This window comes from Clarias gariepinus, chromosome 12, assembly GCF_024256425.1.
Source record: "Clarias gariepinus isolate MV-2021 ecotype Netherlands chromosome 12, CGAR_prim_01v2, whole genome shotgun sequence".
Classification (NCBI taxonomy): Eukaryota; Metazoa; Chordata; class Actinopteri; order Siluriformes; family Clariidae; genus Clarias; species Clarias gariepinus.
The window spans coordinates 21,884,954-21,904,656 of record NC_071111.1 but is presented as its reverse complement, the minus strand read 5'-3'; the positions used below and the strand labels follow the sequence as shown (position 1 = coordinate 21,904,656).

General features: G+C 37.5%; 1 protein-coding gene across 1 annotated transcript; it reads left to right on the top strand.

Annotated features, from left to right (window-relative positions):
* The first annotated feature begins 6,823 nt into the window (after positions 1–6,823).
* On the top strand, positions 6,824–17,813 carry LOC128534396 (angiopoietin-4-like). The gene is made up of 6 exons (XM_053508817.1): positions 6,824–6,859; positions 11,104–11,212; positions 12,615–12,706; positions 12,946–13,063; positions 14,772–14,957; positions 16,996–17,813. The coding sequence occupies exons 2-6, from the start codon at positions 11,104–11,106 to the stop codon at positions 17,292–17,294; spliced, it is 804 nt and encodes a 267-aa protein (XP_053364792.1). The 5' UTR covers positions 6,824–6,859; the 3' UTR covers positions 17,295–17,813.
* Positions 17,814–19,703: the final 1,890 nt, after the last annotated feature.

The window sequence follows — 19,703 nt, the reverse complement described above, 5'->3', positions numbered from 1 at the left end:
ACTTGAGAACTTGCAGAGGAGTCACTATTTAAATTTACCAACTGGTAACGATCAATCAAATAGGATCTGTTCCACCCTCTCCTTTTCTTTCTCTCCCTCTCTCTCTTTCCCTTTCTCTGTCAAGCTACACATGTCGTTCCTGAGCTGCCAGTGATCCAGACTCCCTCTGCCCTCTGGACCTGCCTGACTCATCCTGGTGCCCTGCTTTTGGTTGGAGATCTCGTCGTATGGATGCCCCGTGTGTCTCCTTGGAATGCATCCAGTGTCTGGGGACTCTACCATGAAGATGGTTCTGGCCTCGACTAATGTTGACAGCTGTTTCTCTGAGGACTTCACTAGGCTGCAGTTGCTCGATAGTTTAGGACTGAAATTTCCTACGAGTCTACCTGAGCCTCCAATAACTACCAAAAACTAAATCTATTTACGAAAATGCTTAATTAAATAAATAGGTTTTTAGTCTAGACTTAAACACTGAGACTGTGTCTGAGTCCCGAACACTATTTGGAAGGCTATTTCATAACTTTGGGGCCTTGTAGGAAAAAGCGTTGCCCCCTGCTGTAGTTTTCATAATACTAGTACTGACAAGCGGCCTGCATTCTTTGATCAAAGTAGGGGTGGCGGATCGTAAGACTCTAGCAGTTCATTCAGATACTGCTGTATCTTTTGGTTTCAGTGAGGACTCTCTCTGCTGTATTCTGGACTAACTGAAGCTTGTTTATGCACCTAAGCATAACCAGACAGTAAGGCATTACAATAGTCCAACCTAGAGGTGATAAAAGCATGAACTAGTTTTTCTGCATCATTTAGTATTTCTATTGTATTTCTGTGATGAAAGAATGCTATCCTGGTGGTATTTTTTACATGAGCTTCAAATGAGACTAGAATCTATAATCACACTAATATCTCTTACTGTTGCACTAGATAGAACAGAAAGGTCATCTAAAGTTACAGTGTGATATAAAATCTTGCTTCTAGCTGCATGCGGTCCGATGACTAGAACTTCTGTCTTATCAGGATTAAGCAGAAGGAAGTTAATTAGCATCTAGTCTCTTATATCCTTTACGCATTTCTCAACTTTAGCAAGCTAGTTTTTCTCATCTGGTTTTGCTGAGACATAATAAAACTATAATAAAAACTACTACCATGCTTACAGATTATGTTGCCCAAAGGACGCATGTAAAGGGAAAAAAGCAGTGGGCCTAAAACTGAACCCTGTGGAACACCAAACTTCACTAGAGAACATGCAGAATAATCACTATTTAAATATACATACTGATCAGTCAAATAGGATCTAAGCTGTTCCCTTAATTCTTACTACATTTTCTAATTCATGAAGGAGAATACTATGATCAATGGTGCATAGATCAAAGCATAGTGACGCAACCCTGGTCAGAGGCCAATAGAAGGTCATTTACTACTTTAATGAATGCTGCCTCTGTGCTGTGATGAGGCCTAAATTCTGACTGATACAGTTCATGTTTGTTATTTCTATATAGATATGAGCATAGCTGCTCCGCTACTCTTTTCCAGACTCTTAGAAATAAAGGGGAGGTTTGAGATCAGCCTGTAATTGGACAGCTGACAGGGGTCAAAATCAGACTTCTTAATTATCGGTTTAATAACTGCTAATTTAAAAGATTTTGGAACATATTCAATGCTAAGTGAAGAATTAATTATTTTTAACAGGGGTTCTGTTATTGCTGGTACTATTTTTTCTGAGAAAATGTGTCGGTATAGGATCTAATATACAGGTTGATGAATTTGCAGAAGAGATGATTGAAATTAGTTCATTCTCTTCAAGGGGAGTAAAGTATTTTAGGTTCTGATCTGACATTGCGAGTTTAAGATCTGCATCAGTTACACTGTCCAGTTTCAAAGCCTCAATTTTATGCCTAATATTTACAATTTTATTATTAAAAAAGTTCATTAAGTCCTCACTATTGCATGATGTTGTTGTGGAGATTTCTGCAGTGGTCTTATTTTTGGTTAATTTGGCTACGGTATTAAATAAAAATCATTATTATTTATTTTTGTTATTTTTTTATAAGAGTGGAGAGAAACTTTTCTATAGTTCAGGGTGCTCTCCTTCCATAATATTTGAAATACTAACGATTTAGTTTGACGCCATTTAAGTTCTAATTTCCGAGCGATCTGTTTTAAAGTACGTGTGTGATCGTTATACCTGGGAGCGAGTTTCTTATCGCTAATATTTTTTCTTTTAACTGGAGCTACACTATCTAAGGTATAACGGAAAGTCGACTCTAAATATTCAGTCGCCTGATCGAGTTCTGTGGGGTCAGACGGCGATCCAATCAAAGTTGGTAACTCTGTGAAGTCTGTGTAGTTGATGTGAATGTACGTTTCATACGGTAGCGCGGCGCTGTGCGTACATTATTACTATGACACACTTTAATTGAGACAAGATAGTGATCTGTGACAGTGGAATTGTGATAAATTTCTTATACTCAATCTGAAGAATATTATTAAATCTAAAGTGTGACCTGCTTTATAAGTGAGTCCTACTACACACTGATACTCCTACTGAGTCCAGTATGGACATAAATGCTGTTCTCAGGGTGTCTTCTGAATTCTCAAAATAAATATTAAATCTCAGGCAATTAACGCTTTGTCTACAGAAATGACTAGGTCTGAGAGGAAATCTGCAAATTCACAAAGAAATTCAGAGTACGGCCCTGGGGGTCTGTAAATTAGGATTAGCGGGATCGACTGAGCAGACTTAACATTACTACACTTGTTAGTTACTGTGGAGAACTTCAAATGAATTCAATTTGTGTCCGTGTTTTTGTACAAAAGACAGATTATCATTGTAAATAACTGCGACGCCTCCTCTACCAGTTAGCCGAGGCTGGTGTATGTAGCTGTATCCAGGAGGACTAGCTTCATTTAGAGCTACGTACTCGTCTTGCTTTTCTGTTAATCAGAGCATAACTCCTGAGCCGTAATAATTTCATTAACAATAACTGCTTTAGATGCGAGAGATCTAATATTTAACAGTCCACATTTTAGATCAGAGGTGCTGGCTATGTGTTCAGTGTGATCTGAGTTTGTGGTATCTATGTTAATTAAATTACTAAACCAGACTTTCTGAGTCTTTCTACATTTTTGCTTAGCTCGGGGAACAAACACAGTCTCAATATAGTGAACCCTGAGTGACGACTCTATGCAGATAGCAGACGGTTGGTTTAGCCTATTTGTCTGCTCCCTGGCCTGGGCTCTGGATTGTCACCAATTAACTAGGCCTCTTCTGAGACTATGAGCTATACTACAGGAAATGAGAGCAGCTCTTTCCCGAGTGGGATGGACACCGTCCCGCCCTAACTGGCCAGCTTTGCCCTCAAAGGTCTTCCAGTTATCTATAAAGCCCATGTTAAATAGTTAAGTCGAAATAGTGACTGACCTGCTTATTATAAGCCAGAACAAGCAGCTTTAAATTCCTGGCCTGCTAGAACTTCTGTCTAGTCACTTATGGTTTATATGGAGTTTATCAAGTTCAGTGGGTTACAATTAAAACATGCTCCTTTGACCATGTAGATAGTGTTTATCTGATAACGATACAAAACTCAATCCATTATAGTTTGGTCATGACCTGTTTAACAGCTCTGGAGTCTGAAGAAAATTATTCACTTTGATAATATCACTCTATGTGACTCAATTTTTTCAATTATAATCCTAACCTTAATCATTATTTTTTTTTATTTACTTCACATTCACCATTACATTCAGCTACAGAAAAAGCTTCATTTATCACTGAAATTGAAGAAATCCTAGAATGTGGCCATTAAATCATTACCAACTACAACTGAAAAATAGTTCAGTCAAATTTTTTAATAAAACCTGTGAAACACTCAAACAAATGTCAAACCACGTGTCAAACCTGGCTAGTCAGACTCGTCAGCAGAATCACACTTCTGGCACACACAAACTGTTTTGCCAGGGGTGCACTCTTTCTGAGCCCACTGTTTACATTTCATGCACTGGACCCAAGTCTCTCCTGGACAGCTGTTCTCAAATTGCTCCATACAAACCAGACAGAGGTACTCATCTTCATCTGATGAAGAAGCATCTGGAGTCTCTTATTATACCAGCCTTCTGCTTCTTCCCTGCCTTTTGCTTCTTTTGTATTTTAGATTTGGTCGCCCAGCATCCGTCCTTAGGCAGGATGCTTTTTACCTTGTGCTTGGGTTAGCCTTTCAGAATAAAGTGCCTTCTTTACTGGTGTGTCAGTAAAAATAGCAGTTTTCTTGTTGTTGTTTTTTCAGTTGGTGGGCTAGTTTTCTTGGACAAGCATTTGGATATGTTTAAATGTTTTTTGGAATTGATTAGTGGGTGGAGATGGAACTAGGCACCATGTGACAACTTACTAAAAGTAAAAAAAAAATATATATATATATATATATATATATATATATATATATATATATATATTTTTTTTTTTTTTTTTTTTTTTACTTTTGAATGTTAAAAAAAGCAAATTGGTGCTCACTTCGGTTAACAGTGTGGTTTTCTTTTCTCAGACAGGATATAACATCAGACAAAACTAGTACAAAACTAGTATTTCACTTTTAAAGAGCACCCTCTTGTCATGAAAATATAAACAATGTGATAACCAACCCATTATTGTTTACACCTCAAAAGTATGGAAAGTTAATATTAATCTATAAAAAATACTCTTAAAGTTTGCATTTGCTCACATTAAAGTAAAAAACAGTATATTTCAAAACATGTTGTTTTTTTTTAAGTCAAAGAAGATTGCAATAGTGACAAGACATGACTGGACATTTGAAATATGGTTAGGGAGGAGTATGATGTTACCACAGCTTATGTAAACTCCTTAAATGTTTTAAATTCAAAATATTAGTTCAAATTAGATGTAATCAAAATATTAATTCATTTTAAATGAGGTCACTACAGTGACTGATTATAACACCTATATAAATCTGTCTGTCTCAGGGGCGTAGCAAGCTTTTCAAAAGTGTGGGGGATGAATGTGGTTTGTTTGTTAAGGTTTTTGTTGAAGGGTACAAAAGGTATTAACATACAAGATATAAAAAGCTTTCAGTTTAAATGAGTGATAGTGATACTAGAGCGATACTAAAAAACACACTTGCTAGACTTGCTAAAGATTTAGAATCAGAAATGCTTTAATAATCTCAGGGAGAAATTATTTTGTTACTCCAAATATACAGACAACATTTTATACAAACAACATACTGTATATTCAGAACAAAAATATAAACACTATGTACATATATAAATGCAACCAACAACAACAAACCAAATAATATATGACCAACTGTAACTCTCATTTAAAAGAACCAAAAGTGCTCTTTCTGCTCTCCTTACAAGAGACAAACTGCTCAGCAAACTTTTTTTCTGTTTCCCCTGTCCAGCTTGTCTTTATGTACATAGCACACAGCACACAGCAACACTGTTGAGGCGAGTTTGGGTCCGTGAATATTGAAAAGTAAGACAATGAAATAAATGCAAACAGCATCTAATGGTAATAGGCTACTGTTGTTTAATGTCAACATTTTCAACTTTTATCTTTCAACTTCACTTACAGGATTTCTCTTGAAAAATGTGTTAATCTTCTCCTGCCTCGTACTTTTCTGCATCTTAATGATACTTTTGTGACAAAAGGACAGTGGGAAGCTTGATAGTGGCATGGGTCTGACAGGACTGGGACTGCTACATTTTGCTTACTTGCAGATAAGCAAGTAATGAAGATATAAAACAAAAACAAAAAAGTTCCCACAAAAAGCTTTTTCTAAATAATAATAATAATATAAACAAAAGTATAATAATATAAATAATAGTATAAATAATTTTATAATTACTGTTTTTAAACATTAAAATAATATACACATTAAAATAATACACTTCCATAGTCAACAGGTATGCAAACTGACATTATTTCTCACTTTTTTCTCCACAACAGATCCAATCAAACACAACAGGCAAGTCAGCTAATGAACAAACAATGCTCAAAATATCAAAATCAATTGCACTGGCAATAAACCCATAAATACATTGCTTAACATTGTCAATTTGTCTCTCCTCATCAATTTCCCGCCTTCTTCTTCACAGTTACTTTATGCATTAATGCCACACACATAACCGAATTTAGCTAAGTTAGCTACTGAACACTATCCCAATTAGCAACTGCCATTAGTCTAAAAAACGAAATATAATACAATATCTTCCCAGACATATATCAAGCTTATTTAAAAACCTTAAAAGCATAAACATTTAAAGTACTCCTCTGCACGAGCTGACCGATAAATCTAACACACCAAGAGAGGCGGGACTTAAGGCAGAACAGCCAATCATCAGCCGGTGTCATGTTTGAGAGGGAGGGGAGAGGAGAGCTGAAGCGAGCGGAGACACAGAGCGGCCAGGGAAACGGAGGAGCCAAGGCCGAGGTGTTTGTTTAAAACTGCGGGAAAACTGTAGAAAAAGTCTGGGTGTTGAACCCTCTCACCGGGAAAAGTGTGGGTGTTAAAACACCCACATCCCCCACGGGTGCGACGCCCCTGGTCTGTCTGTCTGTCTGTACTGTATGTTCATCCCGATTTTATAACTACAAAAATTGCTGTTAATATGTTGATCTAACCCCACAATTCCTTATAACTCCCAAATTGCTGATGCATAGTTGTTTAAGTTCTGTTGCTGGTTGTGAAATTTGGTGAAAAAAATGTTTTTTCAGTTTATACAACAGCTGTTGGCATTTTAGATAACTTTTTCATCACATTTCTAGTAGCTTTTTATGCTTCACAAGGCTAAAAACTGAGATAACATCCCTTCCTCCATTTCCAGTTGTGTTTGTCTTGATGTGGAGGTGAGTGGTGATGAAGAAAAGACTTTATAAAGTTATATTTCCAATTTTTTTTGACAGGCATACATGCAAATACTGTACATACACATATGTGATGCTCAGTTACATGTTAAACTCTTGTATTTTAGTTTTCATAATATGCGGTACTGACAAGCAGCCTGCATCCTTTGATCGAAGCATTTAATTTAGTTTGTATTGTTTAAAAGCTGCGCATGTTTTTTAAACTATGTTTTTTAAACTAATGTTATAAGTAATGGGCTACATAGATTACTCGTTAAACTTTTTTAACAGTTTAAAATTGTAATAAAATCAGGGGGAAAATTTAATATTAAATAGAAATATTTATAATATCATGATACTTAGAATTAGTTGTATCACAATATTATAAATGTTAGTTGAATGGAACCCAAGAATTGAGGCAATATCGTATCGGGAGGTTATTAGTGATTACCATCCCTAATTCTGAGCCCCACCATAGTTAATCTTTTGTTTCAATACCTAAATAAACTCTCATAAATCTATCACACACACACACACACACACACACACACACACACACACACTTAAGTATACATTTGCAATTAATCTCAGGAGAGTTATTCATGACTCTCATCCCAGTAACCATCCCCATGCTCACAGAAGTAATAAAAATCTGTTAGATCTGTTAAATCATCCTTGTGTTGCCCCATTAATGTGCAGTCGGTTGATATTTAATAGCAACTTACTTATGAACTTACACCCTTTTGGTTCATGGTTACACAGCTAATATTATTTTTTTAGCATTGTGAAATATAGAAAAAACTACTTGAAATAGTTCTCTAAAATGCCTACAACTGCAAAAAAGAAATATATATATATATTTCACAACCAGCAGCAGAAGTTAAACCACTATGCATCAGCAGTTTGGTTAATATGAGGAATTGGGTAAGATTTTAATACCTATTCTCTTTTTAATAACAGAAAAAATACAGCTTGTTATGTTGCAGAGAATGTATATTATGAATTATAAATAAATTTTATAAATATACCGTTACAAAGCATTCAAATTCATAAGATAATTGGGGGGCAATCCATGCCAGGGAGCATTTTAGCGCATTACACTGGGCTCTCAGTTTAGGTATTTTACATGCCCTCATGCAGATAATTAAAAATGCTATGTAAACTAAAATTTTACCATACCAATAAAATTTTGTTGTTTGCCTTCTACAGTGCATGGAATCATGGAAGCACCTGTGCTTTATCTACAAAACAAAATCTGAGTAAAACGAGGTCACTTATTCCATCTGATGGGAAAGACAAGCTACAGGTGTCCTTTGATATTTTAGAGAGTGCCTGTCTGAGGGTTTGAAAGGTGTTAAAGCTGCAAGAACAAAATATTTTCCTGGCTTGATGATTAAACTTTATTTGCATTGAGTCAGATTTAGCTCCATAAAAACTGGTATTTACGGTACATATGATATTACTAAAAGATTTTGCCACATGATATTGCTAAACAATGTTGCACATGATATTGAAGAACCCAGGCATACAAATTGCAGGTAAGGCTAGTGCACATATTGTTTCTAGGCTATGATTATTATTTTAGCTCTCCTCCCTACAGAAGGGCCACAGGAATAAAAACCTCCTGTGCTGTTTTGTGGTGCTTCTCGATGGTCTCAGTTTGTGGCTGAATGTGCTCCGGTAGGACACCAGTGTGGCATGCAGTGGATGGGACGTATTGTTTAGAATCCTGAAAAGTTTCTCCTCTCAGACACCTCCACCAGAGGCTCCAGGTAGACTTAAATGACAGAGTTTGTTGAATCTGTTGGCATCGGCTGCCTTTAATAAAGAATGGTATAAAAACATTTTCTGTTCAAAAACAGTTTGGTCACAAACAATACCTTTTCCAGCATGATGAAGCTCCTTGCCAAAGGTAAAAGTGATAACTAAGTGGGCTGTGGAACAAAACATTGAATTTCTGGGTCCATGGCCAGAAAACCCCCCAGACCTTGAGATCCCATTGAGAACTTGTAATCAGTCCTCAAGAGGTGGGTGGACAAACATAAATCCCAGAAGTTCTGACCAACTCCAAGCATTGATTATGCATAAATGGGCTGCCATCAGTCAGGATGTGGCCCAGAAGTTGATTGACAGCATGCCAGGGTGAATTGCAGGGGTCTTGAAAAAGAAGGTTTAAACTGCAAATATTGACTCTTTGCATAAATTTAATGTAACTGTCAATAAAAGCCTTTGGCACTTATGAAATGCATGTACTTATACTTCAGTATACCATAGTAACATCTGACACAAAGATCTAAAAACAATAAAGCAGCAGACTTTGTGAAAATTAATATCTGTAGCATTTGGCCACGATTATACTTTTACATTTAGAAGGTAATTATTACCACCAGTGCAGTACTTTTAACAAGTTTCAGTGTGTTTTGTACACTTTATATCAATGTTTAATTGCCTAACTAGTGGGTTAAGTAATCAAATTGAGTCACATTCGAGTGATATAATCAAGAATGAATCATTTCCTGAGAACTTCAGAGCTGTTAAAGAGTTCATGGCCAAAGTACTATTACATTATATCATTACAGAAGAAGTTCCATCAGGCCAGGCATTTACAGCTGTTTGTCCTCTTTGTAATAATTGGGCGGGTCAATTATTTGGACTGCTATAAATAAAACAGTGACACTTCTTCTGTCTATTCAAACATAAGTCTTATACATTGTGAGTATAACCATTTGTACTTAGTTCTTTTAAGAGCAGATGGTTAAAGCTGCTATATAATCTACTATTTTACTATACAGTAATGTACAATTAATTTGTTAATTTGTTGCTTGCTTTGTACAATGCATGAAATGTGCATGTTTTTTTAAAGGAGCACTTTTGCTTTATCTCGATGAAATGTTAGACCTAAATAATGTGGCAGCCTATTTTCAATGATTTTAATACTTTTGAGTTTATAGACTACTAAAAGTTGTAATTTTAAAGTAGCCTTAAGTACTCTTACAAGAAACACATTTCTCAGTCATTTTTTAATCAAATCTGCCAAGTAAAGTGCATTTATGAATTGTGTTGGGTTTTTTCTTTTTTTGGGAGCCATATGGTATAGGATTTTCAAACCATAGGCTATTTGTGCTCTACGACCACCGGTTATGGCTTTAAGAAAAATACACAGGCATTCTAACACCTTCTGTCTGATGTGTTCAATGTATGAAGTAAATGGGTACTGTGACTGTATCTTTCGGCAATACAAAAGGTTATGTTAATAATATGGACTGAAGCGTTCCTTTTAAGCTTAAGTTCTACAAACCAAAATCTGAATGAAATAAGGTCTGCATTCCATTTGATGGAAAAGTAGAAGAGCTGACCATGAATTTAAAAAGTTAGGCTACAGGTGTCAAATTTAGCACAAGAAACACTGGTATGTATCTTCATCATTACATAGTCAAGATGTCCAACTTTTTACAGCTAGCTTAGATTTTCATTAAAAAGATTGCTGACATGAGAATGAACATTAACCCTCCATGTTCAGTGTCACGTCTGTCTTCGGGCTATTTAAAGGCTATGCTTTTGTATTTAGTTTGGTCTTGCATCTGTTCATCTCACAGGTCATTGCTTTGTTTTGTCCCTAGTTTGTTTGCATTAATTTTTCAGTTTATACCCATGCTTGTTAAATGAAGCAAATCACCTGCACTTACATTCCCTTCTCATCCCTCATTTTATGGCATTAAACTACTCAGTACATAAGTCCATTTCTCTACTGAGAGACACTATTAGTTATCAAAAGCAAACAATTTGCTCTCTTGGTTTTGTACCTTGCTGCCTCATTTAAGGTGCTGGGAAGATGCTAAATGGCTTGGGTAGCTGCAGTAGGACAAAAACATATTTACTTTACTTAAAACATCATTCACCGGTGAATGAGAGCATGTTCTCCATTCGCACTCACTCATTCTCTATACCACTTATACTGTACAGGTGCAAGGGAGGCCTGGATACTCGTGGCATGAGGCAGGGTAAAACCTGGACCAATCGCAGAGCACAAGAACACACACACTATGGGCAACTTTACATACACAGGCCTGAGGCAGGAATTAAACCCCTGACCCAGAAGTGCAAAGCCACCGTGCCGCCCCACTTTTTCTCATTGACTCTTAAACTTGATTAAGATCTTTTTTCCCCCTTACTTCCCCTATCTACTGCATTCTTATTGTGCTTTGTGTGTTTCTCTTTTTCCTACCCCCCCCCCCCCCCCCTATTAGATGATTGCCTCAGTAAGGATGAAGAAGATTGGCTGTGCTGGACTGCTTTTAATAACATGCAGCATGGTCACTTCTACTGTCGGGACAGAAGTACCAGGGGATGTGCAAGGTGAGTCAATATGAAATTACAGAATTTGCTAAAAACATGTCACTATTAGTTTTTATCATATTTAGTCAATCCTATCCTACTTTTGTTTAGTCATGTTTTAGTCAACTAAAAGTCTGGACATTTTAGTCTAGTTTTAGTCAGAGGAACCCTTAATTATTTTAGTCTAGTTTTAGTCAGAGAAACCTTTAAGTATTTCAGTGTAGTTAGTCAATGAAAACGTAACATTTTAGCAACAAGATTATTATTATTAATGAACCCTACAGTCATTCTAGTCTAACCAAAACCCTTTTTTCACTCTGTCAGAGGTCCATCTCTGCAGCAATCCACCAATCAGGCCTAAATGCTGCAGAGATGGTTGTCCTTCTGAAAGGGTTCTCCTCTCTCCACAGAGGACCTCTGACAGAGTGACCATCAGGTTCTTAGTCACCTCCTTGACTAAGGCCCTTCTTCCCCGCTCGGTCAGTGGCCAGAGAGTCTCATCAGACCTGAGAATTTTATTTTTCATAGTCTGAGAGTCCTTCTGGTGCCTTTTGGCAAACTCCAGGCGGGCTGCCATGTTCCTTTTACTAAGGAGTGGCTTCCGTCTGGCCACTCTACCATATAGGCCTGATTGGACCTGATTGGACAGATGTTTTATTAGTTTGGATTTTTAGTCTTGTCTTTTTTTCGTCAACAAATTTTGCATGCTGATTTTATCACTGTCACTTTGCAATATTTCATGCCGTTTTTGTTTTCATTTCGATGATTATAGCTTACAGGTCATATCTGTAAATATTAGAATATTCAGTAAGATCATTCAAAAAGATTTATAATGAAGATATTCTAAAAATGTTTATCTATACACTCAATATTTGGTACAACGCTTATTTAGCAAGCATTATTGCATCAATGCAGCATAGGATGGAGGCAATTAGTCTGTGGCACTGCTGAGGTGTTATTTATGTCCAGGTTGCTTTGATAGCAGCCTTCAGGTCATTTGTATTGTTATTTCAGGTGTTTCTCATCTTCCTCTTGACAATATCCCATAGATTCTCTGGTTCTGGTCAGGGAAGTTGGCTGGCCAATCAAGCACAATAATGTCATGGTCAGCAAACGAGTTAGTAGTAGTTTTGGCACTGTGGGCAGGTGCTTAGCCTTGCTGGAAAGGGTATTTGTCATATCCATTAAGCTCCATACGTGGCAGGATGTCGTGTGCTGGGCATTCTGATGCTTTTCTATCGTAGCCACCGTTGACTTTTTTCAGCGACTTGCTGCTTAGGCTTTTCCATTGGATTTTGCTTTGGCCCCTTGGTAGTGTCTGTTTACCAGTGTGAGGTGAGAATAATGGTTGGTCATGGATGAGCCTTGTGGATCAATGAAACTATTTTCTCTCTCTCTTTGTTTCTCCTTCCCTCTCTCACAGGGACAGACTGCACGCAGATAAAAACAAACTTCCCAGATGCAACGAGTGGCATCTATACCATTCATCCATCTGGATTAACAGACCCTATCAAGGTATCAACATTTTCCCTATAGTCTAAACAATAATAACAGGTGAATGACTGCTACAGTAATTAAATAACACACTATATGAGTGCAGATACAGTATAAATCTATCCAGTATAAATCTATATATAAATCTATATAAATGTCCTGGGCTATTGTACAGTACATGTTTACTTTAATCAATCATGCAGCATAGCACTTTACTCATTGTACCTACGTGTTATGGATATTTTGACTGTGTTTTGTAGGTTTACTGTGAGATGCAGGATGATGGAGGATGGACTGTTATCCAGAGAAGGTCTGGTGGAAAGGTTTCCTTCAACAGGAACTGGGAAAAGTATAAGTGGGGATTTGGAAATATTCAGAGTAGGTGTTCTCTATTAGACATAACCTGTCTGTTTGGCTGCTCCAGCCACAGCAGACCATTTCATTTATACACAATTTGGCACAGGTTTTGCCCCAGTGACTGGGGTTTGGGCATTGGGGGGACATTGAATCCAGCCCTTATGCGTGGCAGACAAGAAACCTACCACTGAGCCACCAGTGCCCTAAACATAACTCACTGTGATTCCTCAAATATTAAGGCAGATCTTTTATAGCAGTCATGAAGACTGAACATTAATGATATGACTCCTAGATAGTGGACATAAATATTTTTGCCATATACAAAGTTTATGTTATTTAGTTAATTTTAGTTATTTTACTCTACTACAGTACAGGATATGCCCCAATTTGGATGAATAGTACAGGTATTGCAATTTAATTGGAGACACAAATGTTCTGGTCAATTAAATTGTATTTTTGTTTTAAATGAACTTTGCAAAATTATTGCAAAAATACCTAATTGTTGATTTGGCAACACCTAATGTTTAGCTATCTAACAGATGTGTTAGATTTTTGGCAGTTTTGCTGCTAGTGACAGCACTTTGAATTAAAAATTTTAATTTAACAATTTGAATTGCCAACACATTCCAAATATTATTAATAATAAATATTATTATTAAACAAATAAATATTATTATTATAAGTAAAATAACGGTGGTCAATTATTATTTGATGATTTGTCAAGTTAAATACTTGACCAAGCAATCAATTTTTCAAATACTATTGAATTAATGTAAAAAAAAAAAACATGTAAAAAGTATTATAATTTACCATTTAAATGTACAGTAAAATTTTAAATTTACACTGTAAATTGCCCAACACATTATTCTCTACAACAGTATTAACTTTGTCATTGACCAAATACACTGCCTGGCCAATACACTCCAATATCATTCAACCCCCTTAGATTTGATTACAGTACACAATGGTGGTCAGTTCATATGTGAAAATACTTCCTCATGCTCCCAGAACCACTCTTTTACAAGTTCAGTCATGGAATATCCCTGTGCCATCAGGGGAAAAGAACTCCTTAGATGTGATAATCTGGTCATTCGGTATACTCAGGTCATCAGCTAACTTCATTTTATTGTCAGATAATGTTGCTGTTGCTTACTTCAAATCCTGTGAATACTCATCACATTGTATGGAAATGCTCCTATATTCATTAATAAACATAGCTCTAGGTTTGTACTGTTGATTTCATACCATGGAACTTTACCAAGTGTTTAAGTGATCTCCATTCATAATTTTTTGGACCATATTTCTTTCACAAAAACAACAGTTCAGCACCGTCCTTCCAGGTGTTGATAATGTGTTGAAGGGTTCTTAACCCAGTTTCAGGAATTTCAAATCTTATTTGTTTTCTTTGCTTGATGCAGACCAATAATCTGACCTTTCTGAAATAGGGCTTTTTTTTGACCAGGGAGTGTATTTATGGATTAAAGGCATTGGCCTTTTTTTAAATCTCAACTACATGACAGAGAGCTAATATAATAATAAATACAATACTCTGTACTGTATACTAAGCCACAGACTCCCATCTTTTTCAGGTTAAGTCAAATGTTACTCTATAAAACTATGTACAGTATTCATTCACAGACTATTAACTCAGAAACTTTCTCTAAGATCTGAGAGCATGTTATGCCTTCAGTAATTCACAGACTGTATAATCTTTTCATCTTTTTATCAGAAGACCACTGGTTGGGGCTCGCCAAGATATGGGCTCTAACCAAAAGCAAGGATCATAAGTCAACACTCAGAGTAGACTTGTGGGACTTTGAAGGAGGTTCTGCCTATGCTAATTATGAAGATTTTTGGATTGGTGGTGAGAAAACAGCCTATAAGCTGCATGTTGGAAAATACAGTGGCACTGCAGGTAGAGTATCTAAAGTCTATATCTGTATTCAAATAAAACATTTTGTGGTCACCCGGGCAGATTCGCAACATTCACCCCAGCATAAGACTGACATGTTTTCTACTGTTTATCCATGCTGGGTATTTTACTTAGAATACAGTACCAGGCCATCTCTCTTTAATTTCAAGTCAATGTTGCAGTAGGGTAAAGAATACTTTGAAAGCACAATCATTTGTAATATTTTGTGTGTGTGCAGTACATTTAGCAGTGTGAATGAGAGTAGACATTGACCTTAATTTCGATTTCATTTTATATACAGGTAAAACCAAAATGCTCAGATTAAAATGAGAATATAAATAATATACAGTGGTGTGAAAAACTATTTGCCCCCTTCCTGATTTCTTATTCTTTTGCATGTTTGTCACACAAAATGTTTCTGATCATCAAACACATTTAACTATTAGTCAAAGATAACACAAGTAAACACAAAATGCAGTTTTTAAATGATGGTTTTTATTATTTAGGGAGAAAAAAAAATCCAAACCTACATGGCCCTGTGTGAAAAAGTAATTGCCCCCTGAACCTAATAACTGGTTGGGCCACCCTTAGCAGCAATAACTGCAATCAAGCGTTTGCGATAACTTGCAACGCGTCTTTTACAGCGCTCTGGAGGAATTTTGGCCGACTCATCTTTGCAGAATTGTTGTAATTCAGCTTTATTTGAGGGTTTTTTAGCATGAATCGCCTTTTTAAGGTCATGCCACAACATCTCAATAGGATTCAGGTCAGGACTTTGACTAGGCCACTCCAAAGTCTTCATTTTGTTTTTCTTCAGCCATTCAGAGGTGGATTTGCTGGTGTGTTATGGGTCATTGTCCTGCTGCAGCACCCAAGATCGCTTCAGCTTGAGTTGACGAACAGATGGCCGGACATTCTCCTTCAGGATTTTTTGGTAGACAGTAGAATTCATGGTTCCATCTATCACAGCAAGCCTTCCAGGTCCTGAAGCAGCAAAACAACCCCAGACCATCACACTACCACCACCATATTTTACTGTTAGTATGATGTTCTTTTTCTGAAATGCTGTGTTACTTTTACGCCAGATGTAACGGGACACGCACCTTCCAAAAAGTTCAACTTTTGTCTCGTCGGTCCACAAGGTATTTTCCCAAAAGTCTTGGCAATCATTGAGATGTTTTTTAGCAAAATTGAGACGAGCCTTAATGTTCTTTTTGCTTAAGTGGTTTGCGCCTTGGAAATCTGCCATGCAGGCCGTTTTTGCCCAGTCTCTTTCTTATGGTGGAGTCATGAACACTGACCTTAATTGAGGCAAGTGAGGCCTGCAGTTCTTTAGATGTTGTCCTGGGGTCTTTTGTGGCCTCTTGGATGAGTTGTCTCTGCGCTCTTGGGGTGATTTTGGTCGGCCGGCCACTCCTGGGAAGGTTCACCACTGTTCCATGTTTTTGCCATTTGTGGATAATGGCTCTCACTGTGGTTCGCTGGAGTCCCAAAGCTTTAGAAATGGTTTTATAACCTTTACCAGACTGATAGATCTCAATTACTTTTGTTCTCATTTTTTCCTAAATTTCTTTGGATCTTGGCATGATGTCTAGCTTTTGAGGTGCTTTTGGTCTACTTCTCTGTGTCAGGTAGCTCCTATTTAAGTGATTTCTTGATTGAAACAGGTGTGGCAGTAATCAGGCCTGGGGGTGACTACAGAAATTGAACTCAGGTATGATAAACCACAGTTAAGTTATTTTTTAACAAGGGGGGCAATCACTTTTTCACACAGGGCCATGTAGGTTTGGATTTTTTTTCTCCCTAAATAATAAAAACCATCATTTAAAAACTGTATTTTTTTGTTCAATTATATTATCTTTGACTAATAGTTAAATGTGTTTGATGATCAGAAACATTTTGTGTGACAAACATGCAAAAGAATAAGAAATCAGGAAGGGGGCAAATAGTTTTTCACACCACTGTATATTATATTATATATATATATATATACACCAATCCTTTTAGCAATTAAGTAAAAACCTCTTTCTTTTGTCCTAAGGTGATGCTATCCGTGGGGCATATGCTGGCATTGACCAAAATGGTTATGGTTTCAGTACACATGACCGTGACAATGATGGGTGCTCCCCGTGTATTTTCGGGGATATTGGGGTTAATGAATGTACTCGTGGAAATGGTGGAGGATGGTGGTTCAGCAGCTGTGGCTCAGCTGAACTGAATGGAGAATGGCACTCTGGGGAAAATAATCGTGGCTGGGCATCTGGCCTCCACTGGCTCACCTGGAGAGGCCCTGGGCCCTACTCAGCTAAGGCAACACGCATGATGGTCAAGACCTTTTAGCAATCATAGGTTTGCGCAACTTAAACAAGCAGCAAAATGACACACGATACTTACAATATATTCCAGTTTGACTAGTCTGTATATTTTTAGTTTGCTTAAGTGTTGTTCAGTTTCCTCATCCTGTCTATTAATAAACACGTAGGCTAACAGGCCACCCAAAAGTGTAAATGGACCACAATTCCATCCAGTGATCTCCCACTTTATGCGCAGTTTTACCAGGATGGGCTTCAGATCCATCATAACCAGAATAAGAAGGATTGAGTAAATGTACTCTGTTATTACACTGGCTGGCTTCATTTAACACTCCTCAGGGCTTGGGAATGTAGTTCTGTTTTCTGTTTTAAATGTGTTAATGTTGGTTAAATGTTTATGGAATTAAATCATATTTCAGAATACATCAGAATAAGAAACACATGTGTAATCTTTAGCCTTGGGTTTAATTTTGCTTTAAAACTTAAAATGATTTAAAATGTACTGTTTTGTGAAAAGGCAAATGATAAAATGCTGTTAAAGCACCAATGTTTGTTTTCGTTATTGACTGACAATAAACATTGCAGTTGCATATTCAAAAAAGTTGACATTTAACATGAAAACACGAAAGACAATTAAATGGCAGGAAAGACAGGAAATTCAGAAGACTAATTTTCTTGAAAACACCTGAAAATGTACTAAAAATGACAGAATGTCCTGAAAATAACCCATATTGCCCTGTAAATGTTTAACTGTATTTAAATCACTCTCAATCCCTGCGTAACCAACCAAAATGTGTATTTTGCTTGAACTTCTAAACTGTGTTTGTGGGATAATGTACTGTATGCTTTGTTGATGCTAGAGGTCAGAGGAGAATGGGTCGACTGATTCAAGCTGATAGAAGGGCAACTTTGACTGAAATAACCACTCGTTACAACCGAGGTATGCAGCAAAGCATTTGTAAAGCCACAACACAAACAACCTTGAGGCGGATAGGCTACTGTACAACAGCAGAAGACCCCACCGGGTACCACTCATCTTCACTGGAAATAGGAAAAAGAGGCTACAATTTGCACGAGTTCACCAAAATTGGACGGTTGAAGATTGGAAAAATGTTGCCTGGTCTGATGAGTCTCGATTTCTGTTGAGACATTCAAATGGTAGAGTCAGAATTTGGCGTAAACTGAATGAGAACATGGATCCATCATGCCTTGTTACCACTGTGCAGGCTGGTGGTGGTGGTGTAAAGGTGTGGGGGATGTTTTCTTTGCACACTTTAGGCCCCTTAGTGCCAATTGGGCATCGTTTAAATGCCACAGGCTACCTGAGCATTGTTTTTGACCATGTCCATCCCTTTATGACCACCATGTACCCATCTTCTGATGGCTACTTCCAGCAGGATAATGCACCATGTCACAAAGATCGAATCATTTCAAATTGGTTTCTTAAACATGACAATGGGTTCACTGTACTAAAATGGCCCCCACAGTCACTAGATCTCAACCCAATAGAGCATCTTTGGGATGTGGTGGAACGGGAGCTTCCTGCCGTGGATGTGCATCCAACAAATCTTCATCAACTGCAAGACGCTATCCTATCAATATGGGCCAAGATTTCTAAAGAATGCTTTCAGCACCTTGTTGAATCAATGCCACGTAGAATTAAGGCAGTTCTTAAGGCGAAAGGGGGTCAAACACCGTATTAGTATGGTGTTTCTAATATGTATATATATATAGGCCTATACTTAGCAAAAAAAGAAACGTCCTTTTTCAGGACTGTGTATTTCAACAACAATAATGTTGTAAAAATCCAAATAACTTTACAGATCTTCATTGTAAAGGGTTTAAACAATGTTTTTCATGCATGTTCAATTAACCATAATCAATTAATTACCATGCACCTGTGGAGCGGTCGTTAAGACCTTTACAGCTTACAGAAAGTAGGCATTTAAGGTCACAGTTCTAAAAAAGCAGGACACTAAAGAGACTTGTCTACCGACTGTGAAAAACACCCAAAGAAAGATGCCCAGGGTCCCTGCTCATCTGCGTGAACGTGCATTAGGCATGCTGCAGGGAGGCATGAGGACCGCTGATGTGGCTAGGGCAATAAATCGCCATGTCTGCACTGTGAGACGCCTATGACGGCGCTACAGGGAAACAGGAAGGACAACTGATCATCCTCGCAGTGGAAGACCACGTGTATCGGTACATCCGAATATCACACCTGCGTGACACGTACAGGATGGCCACAACAACTGCCCGAGTCACACCAGGAACACACAATTCCTCCATCAGTGCTCAGACTGTCCGCAATAGGCAGTCCATGAGGAGGAGATGCACTGCAGTACTTCAAGCGGCTGGTGGCCACACCAGATACTGACTGGTACTTTTGATTTTGAGCCTCCCTTCATTCAGGGACACATTGTGAAACATTTTTAGT

Excerpts from the sequence above, each read along its gene's own strand:
- LOC128534396 (XM_053508817.1), top strand. The coding sequence starts at position 11,104 with ATGATTGCCTCAGTAAGGATGAAGAAGATTGGCTGTGCTGGACTGCTT. Across the intron at positions 12,707-12,945 it reads GATTAACAGACCCTATCAAG|GTTTACTGTGAGATGCAGGA; the intron begins GTATCAACATTT and ends TGTGTTTTGTAG. Across the intron at positions 14,958-16,995 it reads AAAATACAGTGGCACTGCAG|GTGATGCTATCCGTGGGGCA; the intron begins GTAGAGTATCTA and ends TTTTGTCCTAAG.